This window comes from Dreissena polymorpha, chromosome 1 (assembly GCF_020536995.1).
Source record: "Dreissena polymorpha isolate Duluth1 chromosome 1, UMN_Dpol_1.0, whole genome shotgun sequence".
NCBI lineage: Eukaryota > Metazoa > Mollusca > Bivalvia > Myida > Dreissenidae > Dreissena > Dreissena polymorpha.
The window spans coordinates 182,565,320-182,577,770 of NC_068355.1; the positions used below are offsets into that span (position 1 = coordinate 182,565,320).

The following is a 12,451-nucleotide window of genomic DNA, read 5'->3' on the forward strand; positions in this document are numbered from 1 at the left end:
AAGAGCACAGCATAACAGGTGCCAACGCTCGGCTGCGAAAGCTTGTCAGATTTTTTTTAGAGGTCACAGTGACCTTGACCTTTGACCTAGTGACCCAACATTTGGTGTGGCGTGTAGAACTCATCAAGGTTCATCTACATTATGAAGTTTCAAAGTTGTAGGTAACAGCACTTTGATTTTAGAGCCTATATTAAAGTTTATATTAAAGGTCACAGTGACCTTTGACTTAGTGACCCAAAAATGGGTGTGGCGCGTAGAACTCATCAAGGTGCATGTACTTTTGAAGTTTCAAAGTTGTAGGTGGAAACACTTTTATTTTAGAGCGAATGTTAAGGTTTATGTTAAAGTTTTAAATTTGAGGTCACAGTGACCTTGACCTTTGACCTAGTGACCCAAAAATGGGTCAGAGTTTATTTTTTTTATAGCCGAAATTCGGCTATGTTCCCAATCCCAAAAAGTATACTTTTTTCCCAAAATGTGGCAAAAATTCCCAATTTCCCAAAAAAAAAAAAATTTTTTTTTTTTTAAAAAGAAGTCATATGTTTTTTTTATCTCAATTTCAATTCAATTACATCTAACAAAGTATTATATGATTTTGTTCATTTAATTTGAATGATTATAAAAGGTTATGTCAAATTTAGTATTTCCCTAATCAGTGGACTTTTCATGTGGAAAAAAAGGCTAATGAATTTATTTTCCCAATTTCATGAAAATGCCGATAAAATTCCCAATTCCAAAGCCATGGGCTATCTTCCCAAAAAGTGGGAAAAAAACCCTGTGGGTGTGGCATTAAGAACTCATCAAGGTGCATCTACATATGAAGTTTCAAAGTTGTAGGTGGAAGTACTTTGATTTTAGAGCCAATGTTAAGGTTTTAGCACGACGCCTACGACGGACGACGAACTGGCTATGACAATACCTCGGGTTTTCTCTGAAAACAGCCGAGCTAATAACAAAATTTGACTAGACTCCTTTTCCCACAATGGCTAGAAAAATCCCTTTACATATTATAAATGTTATAAGGATGGATTCACCATGATTCTTACCTGTCAAATCAGCTGATCTATCTTCAAAATTTTCATCCAATGACCAAAAATCACTATAGAGTATGCATATCAGTTTGCCATTCAGTGTGTATTTGAAAATTTTTTGACCAGAGGTGACAAAAAGGTCTCCTTGGTGATGGGCAATACCTCTACATTCATGTTGTAACTGAAACTTCCTGCCAGAAACAAGCTTTCCCTGGTTGACAGTGATAAACTGGACCTCATGTATGTTACTAGTATTCACAGCCACTGCAACCTCACTGGGTGTGATCAAACAAATGTCCAATGGCCGAGCATTCACATCCCAGTGACTCACCACCTGGTATTGCTGGTTCAGCAGCTTGACATTCTGATTATTCCAGTCTACAACCAGTACCTGCCCATTGGGAAGAACACATATGCCATTGATATAACATACATCTTTATCACTTGGTATTCTCACATTGTGCGCAGTATTACTCTGGACATTAAACACCTTGCCTGACTTTCCTAGCAGAGTTAATGCCTGCTGTATTATATGCTTACATTTTATGCTGGCTATAAGGCAGAGCTCCTTATTATCTCCAATTTTCTGAACAAATTCATGGAAATGTGACAAGTCATTGTGAAGACTGGTGCATTTATGAATAGAACTTGTAATTGACCCTTTTATGCTTATAACTTCATCTCTCATCTCGTTTAGTTCCTTCACAGTAATATTATCAAATTCATTCAAGATAAAAAGAACACTCCTACACATCTCTTCTTTTAAATATTGCTCATGTCCGCCCGATGTACTCACATAACTATTACCACACTCATCTATATCATCTATATTAAAATTTAAATTGCCACGCATTTGTTCTATCATGACTGCCCCATGTTCCTTATATGTTCTTAGCAATGCCTGAACACTGAGCTCCTGACTGATCTGAAGGCTTTTGATTTCTCCCAGAACAGTTTCCAGCTCCACTGACAGTCCCTGTAGGTCTGTGGGCTGCATGTCAGTCAGCTCATTAATTGGAGTCACTTTACTGCACTGGCTGAAATAAACAATCAATACATGTACATACCAAGGAATAGTCATTGATATTATGTAATGCTTTAAACAAATCTACACATTTAAACAAGGGCTGTTTGTAAAACATGCATGCCCCCCATATGGGCTGTCCATTGTAGTGGCAGCCATTGTGTGAGCACGATTTTTGTCACTGTGACCTTAACCTTTGACCTAGTGACCTGAAAATCAATAGGGGTCATCTGCGAGTCACGATCAATGTACCTATGAAGTGTCATGATCCTAGGCAAAAGTGTTCTTGAGTTATCATCCGAAAATCATTTTACTATTTCGGGTCACCTTGACCTTTGACCTTGTGACCTCAAAATCAATAGGGGTCATCTGCAAGTCATGATCAATCTACCTATGAAGTTTCATGATACTAGGCAAAAGCGTTCTTGAGTTATCATCCGAAAACCATTTTACTATTTCAGGTCACCGTGACCTTGACCTTTGACCTAGTGACCTCAAAAACAATAGGGGTCATCTGCAAGTCATGATCAATCTACCTATGAAGTTTCATGATCCTAGGCGTATGCGTTCTTGAGTTATCATCCGGAAACCATTTTACTATTTCGGGTCACCGTGACCTTGACCTTTGACCTAGTGACCTCAAAATTGATAGGGGTCATCTGCGAGTCATGATCAATCTACCAATGAAGTTTCATGATCCTAGGCGTATGCGTTCTTGAGTTATCATCCGGAAACCATTTTACTATTTCGGGTCACCGTGACCTTGACCTTTGACCTAGTGACCTCAAAATTGATAGGGGTCATCTGCGAGTCATGATCAATCTACCCATGAAGTTTCATGATCCTAGGCGTATGCATTCTTGAGTTATCATCCGGAAACCATTTTACTATTTCGGGTCACCGTGACCTTGGCCTTTGACCTAGTGACCTCAAAATCAATAGGGGTCATCTGCAAGTCATGATCAATCTACCTATGAAGTTTCATGATCCTAGGCGTATGCGTTCTCGAGTTATCATACGACAACCACCTGGTGGACGGACCGACCGACTTACCGACCAACCGAACGACATGAGCAAAGCAATATACCCCCTCTTCTTCGAAGGGGGGCATAATAACAAGAACTATGGAAATGGAAACTAAATGAAAGCATGATATTTTGAGGCTTAATATGGAGGGAGAGCTTATACTTGCACATGCCTGTCTGTCCTTCCAACAGTGCAACTTTTATGTCACACGTTACTCAACAAGTATTCCAGACACTTTACAAATACAACTAAAAATGGCACGGCAGAGGCCGACGGGTATCCCAACGCGGCACGTATTGCCATAAAAGAAGTTCAGTATCAATTAGAAGTGAATCGATGTAGAAATGAAAAAGTTAATGTAAAATAACCTAAACAAGTGCTGTCAGAGGACAGCGCGCTCGACTATTCAAGTGCTTGACAGTATAACGTAAGCCATCATGGGGTAATTGTTCAAATAATTCAATAAGATCAAAGTAATATATTCCGCAATGTATTGAACATTTGTAAAGACATTAAACAAAGTAATAAGATTTTATTTCAAATTTGATAGTAATAGCTTGGGTGGAAAGTTTGTACGGTCCTTCAAAAATAAAGTAAACAAGGCAATTGTCAAGCAATCTAGTCCCCTACTGGCTCCACCATTGTCAGAAATTCCACCATTTTCAGAATGTTATTTCATTTGGTTGCCATAGCAACCACAATTTTTGACTTAGGAACAAAATGAAATGACGTGCATAATGTCCATATTTCCATCTATCCATGTTGCAAGTTTCATGAAAAAATATTAAGAACTTTTAAAGTTTTTGCAGGATTCAGAAAAGCGTGACAGACTCACAGACAGACGCACAGACAGACTCACAGCCAGACACACAGAGCGCAAACCATAAGTCCCCTCCGGTGAAACCAGTAGGGGACAATAAATATTTGTATTTTAGAGGGGGTATAATGTGGGGTGTGGTAATTTATAAGATGATCTTTTGAAAATAAAGAATTTTTTTTTGGGGGGGGGGGTTGGGGGTGGGGGGCAGGGATTCTGGGTTGGGGCGTGGGGTATTATTTGGGTGGAATCCATTGTGGTATTCAGGTAAGTGTTGTTTTGTCAAAGTATTAATACAAGTTTATCATAAATAAAGAAGTTATGGCAATTTAACTAAAATTTACTCTTGACCTTGAGAGTCATGGTCATTCAAAGGTAAAGGTCAAATTGAACTTGGCAGGTACAGTACCCTCATGATAGTAAGAAAATATTTGAAATGTGAAAGCAATAGCTTTGATACTTTATAAGTCAAGTGGATCTAAACACAAAATTTAACAAAATATTCAGTTACTAAGACAAAAAGGGCCATAATTCTTACAAAATGCTTGATACAGTTGTCTGCTCTTGTTTATAGGTTGGGGTCATGTTGGTAAAGAAGTTTGCAAAATGTGAAAGCAATATGTCAAGGGACATTGAAAATATTTGAGGCGGTACGTAAACTTTAACATAGATTTATCAAAAATATGCATATTCTAAGTAAAAAAAGGGCCATAATTCTTACAAAATGCTTGATACAGTTGTCTGCTCTTGTTTATAGGTTGGGGTGATGAAACATGAAACAAGAGATGTGTTTTTCAGAAACACAATGCCCCCTATTGCATCACGTTGAAGCCATAAATTTGACATTTGACCTTCGAGGATGACCTTGACCTTTTACCACTCAAAACGTGTAGCTCCATGAGATACACATGCATGCCAAATATCAACTTGCTATCTTCAATATTAAAAAAGTTATGACCAAACTTTAACGAAGGTTAAAGTTTAAGGTAAGAAAAATAAATGATATTTGACCTTTGACCTTGAAAGATGACCTTGACTTTTCACCACTCAAAATGTGCAGCTTTGTGAGATACACATGCATGCCAAATATGAAGTTGCTATCTTCAATAATGCGCAAGAAATCAAACTTTAACCAAGATTAAAGTTTTGGGACACACACATACAATGAATGAATGAATGAATGATGAATGAATGAATGATGAATGAATGAATGAATGAAGACAGACAGACAGACAGACAGACAGACAGACAGACAGACAGACAGACAGACAGACAGACAGACAGACAGACAGACAGACAGACAGACAGACAGAAAAGTGTGACAGACTGACGGACTCACAGCTAGACTCACGGACACACAGAGCGCAAACCATAAGTCCCCACCGGTAATACCGGTAAGGGACAAAAACAAATAACACCTAGAGTAAGGGGAATTTTGACCCCAGCGTCAATCTTCACGCTAATTTTTTTGGCAAAATAGACCTTCGGGCTAATCAGATGGAATTTTGAATAGCCCGAAGACATGTTTGATAGCCCGAAGAGGTCAATATAAATTTTATGACTTTTTTGGCCAGGAACACCAAAATAGTTATTAACAATCAGAAAATCTACTTCCATTAGTAAAAACAGATGCATGTGATTACAGTAATAAAGGATATTCTGTTTCCTGTTGAAATGCATTTTATACAAAATGCACCAGATGATTATGCTGTTTATTTTAACTTTATTATTACACATGTTCTCATTCAATGATTCCATTAATCAGTTTGACCGGTGTTTGGTTTTATTTAAAGCAAATTTATTATTATTGTATTATTACTAGGACAATCGCCGGTAAATTTCCGAATTGTCGGCATGTGGCTTCAGAACAAAAAGGCCACCGTTTGTGTTAATTTCCCAATCTACCAAATGACAATGTCTGCTTCTTCAATTTATTCCCGATGTTTTGATAAGCAATGATGTGTCAACCGTGAAAAGTATTGTATATTCGTAAGCAGATTATAAGTAGCAAAGTAGGTCACGTAGCAGAAAGAGATAACAGAATAAACGAAAGTTCTACAATTATTAATAATTAGTTGAAAAAAACGTCTCCTAATACGCAAGAATAATTGAGTAAAACATATGGAAATCTATCTGTATTAAGGATCAATTTGTTTGTAAACCAATGCGTACAATATCCCTTACAGACTCTTTTATTTTTATTGAAAAATTACTTCGTTCATTTTTCATGAATTATAAATACATTTTCGAAAAACACTTCTAAAATTAAATACGCTTCTAGATTAGTCATTATTTTAAAACATTACGAAGTGACCGATGCGTTAACATCCCGAAACGTGATCTACGCATGGTCAGTTTGAATAATCTCATCTCGATTGGGCATCATCATTACTTTAAATAGCAACATAGCCGGATGTTTACACAACAGTTGAAAAAAAATGGCGGCCGCATGTGTTCATGCAATTCTTTAAAAGTATAACGTCATTTTAGGCATTTAAATAGCAAATTTAATCGTGCCTCTTAAAAACGGGTATAAATCAGGTTATTGATATAACGCTCAAATATTTAATCGACCTGTAGGGCTATTTTATAAGCATTTAGGATCGACCAACTGGCCCAAGAATCGACTTGGGCTTCGGGCTTGTAGGCTTATTCGAAGACTGCCCCAGCGTCATGATTTGATCAAACTATGTAGAGGACCACATAATGATGTTAAACACCAAACATTAAACCCCAGACCCTTGTGGTTTCTTAGAATACAATTTTTATGGTTATTTACTACATCAGTCTAATTAAATCATTTGACACATAGGCTTGGTTAGTTTTGACCCCAGACACATGATTTGAGCAAACTTTGAAGAGGACTACCATACTTTGTTACACACAAAATATCAGTTTTAGAGAAGTTTTTTTGTTGAGATAAACAATAAAGGTGTTTATACATCTGATCACTTGGGGTGGCAAGTTTTGACCCCATCAACATGATTTGAAACAAACTGAGCAGAGAACCACTTTAAGTATTACCGTAGGTTTCCACGTATAGCGCGCACCCGTGTATAGTGCGCAGGCTGTTTTTTAAATGCAAAAATGGAGAAAAAAATATTTCAAGACAATAAAACCACCAAATCGGACCGAAAATGGCCGCCATTTTACTATTACACAGTCCAATAATCCGGGGCATTGGAAAGCTTAATTAAGCATTCAAAATAGGAAGCGTCATTATGATTAGGAGCAGGGGTTGCATAGCACTATACTTTTCTGACAATTTTATAATTTTGTAGCAAAAGATTAACAGTCCACGTGCATTTCGTGAAAAACGTGAGAAAATAAGAATTAGTGTACATCGTGTGATTTTTCCTCGGGGAAAGCGTGTGCATTACCGGTAAATTTGAATTACGCATAGAAGACAGGGATACAATTGTTGAGGTATGCGGGCGAAGGACTATATTTTTTGACAATTGTTAAGACTATTCTCTCGAGAATATGGGTGGCCCTGAGAAGGGCCGTTGTTGTCTTTGTCGTTCTTCCGCGGTCGTCTAGAGCGTTCTTCCGTCGATGTCAGATGTGTCGAAACCTTCAAATTCTTCTTCGTCACTGTCGCTCTCAAATAACTTCTCTATCTGTTCGTCTGTCATTCCGGTCGGTGTTTCCTCGTAGTAGTCTTGTAGTTCGTGGTGGTCTTCTTCATCTGTAGTTGTAGAGCAGTCGTCGTCGGATGTCTTCTTCGTCATGTCGTCCCAAACAGAGTCGTCTTCAGTCCCATCTAGGTTGTTGGAAATGCAGCACTTTTTGAAGGCTTTCACAATGATGTTGGGATCCAATTGGTGCCATGCTTCTACTATCCATTTGCATATCTCCTCCAACTCCGGCTTCCACATGCGCCCGGTGGTTGTGAAGGAGTGGTCGCCCTCGCTGTACCACTGGTTCCAGCGTCGCTGCAACAGGACCTTCATTGGCTTATTGATGGATACATCAAGTGGTTGCAGGACGCTGGTCAAGCCACCCGGAATGATGGCAAGAGTGGTTTTGTAGTCCTCTTTGAGTAGGCGCAGCAGAGCCGGGGAACGATGGCACCAGAGGTCGAGGACAAGGAGGCTTCGTTTGGAAAAACCGCCTGGTCGTCTTCCCCAGACCGTTTTTACCCAGTCTTTAACCAGATCGTCGTCCATCCACCCCTTGTCCTGTGTTCTCACGATGATCCCGGTGGGCCACGTGACACCCTTTGGAAGTGTCTTCCGCTTGAAGACAACATACGGGGGGAGCTTTCCACCGTCTGCTGTGCATGCAAGCATGACGGTGAAGCGATTCTTTTCATTTCCTGTAGTGTTGATGGTCACCGTCTTTGACCCCTTTGCTGCAATGGTCGTATGAGCAGGAAGATCAAACGTCAGCGGGGTCTGATCAGCGTTGCCAATCTGTGCCATGTCAAATTCAAAAGTCGTCCTCTTCTTTATAATATAGCGATGAAACTCTATCAACTTGTCCTCGAAGTCGCTAGGTAGCTTCTGCGCTATATGCGTTCGTCTTCTTATAGAGAGGGGGTGGCGTCTCAAAAAGCCGTGGGCCCATCGAACTGACACTTTGAAGTCTTTTGTCGACTCGCTCAGACTAGCGAGCCGACGAGCCTCCATACGTAGCTCAACAGTGGAAACAGCGATTCCACTGTCGCGCCTCTTCTCTACCCAGGCGAGCAGCTGTTTTTCGACATCTGGGTAGTGAGCAGACGACCCTCGCTGAGCCTGCTTTGAACGCGGAAGTTTCAGCAGACTGGACTTGTTCTTACGCCACTCCCGCACCGATGACTCGCCGACATTGAACTCACGCCCAGCAGCTCGATTACCGTGAGTCTCGGCGTACTTGACAACATCAAGCTTTTCTTTGGCGGTATACGACTGACGTACACGACCCATTATGACAATCAAGATAAATCTTGTGTTTATGGACAATTTCAAGACAATTTCAAGATAAAACTTTCGATGGTAGACAATTTCAATTGGATGATGTTCTGTATGACGATGTCAATATCTCTCTGTGTTGTAGTTCAGGCGATTGCTAACGATAGTTTGAAACACCACAGTTGAACGTTGAATATTTATACGCACAAAATGCAATTGCATATTGTCACAAGTCGTGGCACATATTACTCAATATCATCTGCCAATTACGAAGTGCAAAATGATCCCCTTTCACACCTACCGTTACCCGTAAAAAGACCTCGTTCGCACCTACCTTTGCCTGCTCTCGACAACAATCCCCATCGGAATTCATCGAAAAGGAAGTGTTAAAACACAAACAAAGAAATGTCCGCAAGTTTATTCAAACAAATTTATTTTGACAAAACTTCTTCTACAGCGTTCATACCTACCAGTAGCGACTTCTGGTTGTTTCGACAATGGCCCCTCAGTCAGTAAGATTATAGGGTGGTGGTTTTCTGGAAAAAAAACATGGCGGCCATTTTGATTATTTACGATTACACAACATATTTTTACCAATTTAGCAGCCAGGATAGCGTTGTATCAATGTATAACGCGCATCAGCTTTTTAATTTGATTTTTGGAGGTAAAAAACTGCGCGCTATACGTGGAAACCTACGGTAGCTAAGCATAAAAATTTCCCCCTTTTCCCCTTTTACGCGCGAATTTTCCCCCAAAACTGAAAAAAAAACACTGCCTGATGTATTAAATCTGTTTGATTCTTAGTGTTAAAACATTATTATATTATTAGCATATTAAATATGTTTTTTGCTTATTAATAAGTAAAGACACGGCATTATTGCAAGATATTTCTTCTGAACAAAAGTCACTTTTAGTTGATTTCACCTCTTTTTAATTTGTAAACACATAAATATAACATACTGTAAATGTACTTTAACTACTGTTATAATTCCTTTAGTACAATATATAGAGGATATTTGTTGGATTCGGTGGATTATCGATTTTAATTCACGAGTGATCATAGAAAATAATATTTTCACGAGTGGCGCAGCCACAAGTGAAAATATATATTTTCTATGATCACGAGTGAATTAAAATCGATAATCCACCGAACCCAACAAATTTTCTTTTTATTTAATGCTTTTTTTTCACAGTTTATATACATTGTTAAAGAGTTTAACTAAAGAATTTCGCTGGGAAAATGAGGTCATTTCGTCCAAAAAATGACGTCATTTAACATAAACAGTGAAAATTATCGATAATTTTCACTGATAATTTTCATTGTTTGAAACAGTGAAATTATCAGTTTTAATTCACTGATATTTCTCTATAAACCACCGGAAAGCATAAAATAAATAGTGTACAACCAGTGTTAGTGTATCTGTATTTATCAGTATATACAAATCAAGACAACCAGATCCAAGACATGGATAAGAATACATAAATAGCAGCTTGTCAAAGTATTGATAAAAACCCTCAATGTTGAAAGTCCAAATAACTAAAAATAAAAAGAAATTATCAAAATTAATTGCCACAGACCAAGAATTACACTTTTTGGCCATGAGGTTTCAGAGGAAATGAAGTTATTTTGTGATACAAATTTAGTTAAAACATGTACAATAGAAGACCTCCACGGTGTTGCAAGTGTTGTCCCCAGGGTAAGGATTTATTGAAACATAGTAGACAGCCACTCAACCATGTTACATAAGCCCCAGGAAAGTGATTCATTTAAGTATACTGGGGTTTCACTGACCCCCAAAAAGTTGTCGCCATTTTATCGCGACGTGAAAACCTTCAGTTAATCTGACCTTATCTTTAATGACAATCATTTAAAAAAAAACTTACAACTATATTTAATGTCATTGACTATGTTATAACTTAAATAACTATAATTTCCTATATTTACCCAAATTATAAGAAGTAACTTTAACAAGGGCTGTTTATAAAACATGCATGCCCCCAATATGGGCTGTCAGTTGTAGTGGCAGCCATTGTGTGAATTCGTTTTTTGGCACTGTGACCTTGACCTTTGACCTAATGTAAGTTATCATCCGGAAACCATTGTACTATTTCGAGTCACTGTGACCTTGACCTAGTGACCTGAAATAAATAGGGGTCATCTGCCAGTCATGATCAAGGAAGGAGTGAGAGGGGGGTATAATGTGGGGTGCGGTAATTGATAAGATGTTTAAAAAAAAAAAAAAAAAATTGGGTGGGGGTGGGGGGTGGGGGTTGTGGGGGGGTGGGGTGTGAGAGGGAGGTATAATGTGGGGTTGGTAATTTATAAGATGTTTAAAAAAAAAATTGGGTGGTGGGGGTGGGGGGGTAGGGGGGGGTAGGCGGAGTGAGAGGGGGGTAAAATGTGGTGTGTGGTAATTTATTAGATGTTTTTTTTATTTATTTTAAAAAAATCCCGTAAATCAATTTATTAAAAAGTGTTGGCCTAATCCATATGCTTGAACTTTGAAATGTTATTTCTAGCAAACACAAATTAAAGCTCAGGAACAAATTGCACACATGAATGATGAAATGATTTGGAAATACTTATATAACTAACAAATTAAAATGGATGATGGTAATTGCATACTGGTAATACAATGCAATAATTTATACTGCAATAATTTATACTGATATAAATTATCAAAAATAAGATACATGTACCTGTGATTCAGCTCAACACATTTAGAGCAGCACAGCTGACTGTGGTCCGCGCAGTACGTTGTCAACTGTTCATCCTTGTGTATGGTACATGCTAAAAGATAATTCTCTATCTTCTTAGAAAGTGGCCACTTCATTATTTTATCCTTTCCATAAGGAGATTTTTTATAAAACCACCTACCATGCTGTCTGTGGGAGTTTATACATGTTCTGCAGAAGTATTTAAGACATTTTTTACAGTAAAAATCTGCATCTACTTCTACAGACCGCTCTGTCTCGCAGATTGTACAACAATAATATTTAACCACATCAGAATTTCTAGAAATTCCAGATGTTGCCATTTTGATAATTCACTTTTAACAAACAAGATTTTACAATCTAATATCAATTGAAATATTTATGTCCAAGCCTATGTAAAGACTTAATATCCCAGAAAACACACACACAATTAGTATTAAACACAGGCAAGTAATAAGAAATTTCGAACTGAACAGCAACCAAGTTAACTGTCAACTGGCGCTATTATGATAGGAGTAAACAGTGTAACTATGTATACTGTCACCTGACTATTGGGTTACAAATGCGTGTATTGATTACTTTAAACTGCACAAAACAAGCTTTGCGAATAAAAACTTGAAACCAGAGTCTTTAACACACCACATTTTTAATTGTTTTAATAAATAACATGTTATGAACATGTTATTATAAGTTTAATACAGTAGCTAGGTTCTAACATCAACCAATTTTATTACAATATATCAGATCCTTTTCCTTAAACAGTATTTTAAACTGATAGTTTATACTTGGTCATAAAAATGCAATTGCGCTCATTGGCTAGTGTGAATATAGACCAGTTCATTGTTATTGTTTTGATTCTTAATTTTAGCGCATGCGCAATCCACTGGTAGGCAAAAGCATGGGATACAGTGACGCAAAACAAATACAAATACATTTCACTTAT

The 12,451-nt window shown here is 38.0% G+C and overlaps 1 protein-coding gene across 1 annotated transcript; it reads right to left on the reverse strand.

Annotated features, from left to right (window-relative positions):
• Positions 1-800: 800 nt before the first annotated feature.
• Positions 801-11,892, reverse strand: LOC127864883 (uncharacterized). The gene is made up of 3 exons (XM_052404777.1): positions 11,494-11,892; positions 1,047-2,068; positions 801-811 (listed from the first exon to the last, which is right to left on the reverse strand). Exons 1-3 carry the CDS (start codon positions 11,829-11,831, stop codon positions 801-803), a joined length of 1,371 nt encoding a protein of 456 aa, XP_052260737.1. The 5' UTR covers positions 11,832-11,892.
• Positions 11,893-12,451: the final 559 nt, after the last annotated feature.

Coding starts and splice junctions, on each gene's coding strand:
- LOC127864883 (XM_052404777.1), bottom strand. CDS start 11,831: ATGGCAACATCTGGAATTTCTAGAAATTCTGATGTGGTTAAATATTAT. Junction 2,069..11,493: donor TGTGTTGAGCTGAATCACAG/GTACATGTATCT, acceptor TGTTTATTTCAG/CCAGTGCAGTAAAGTGACTC.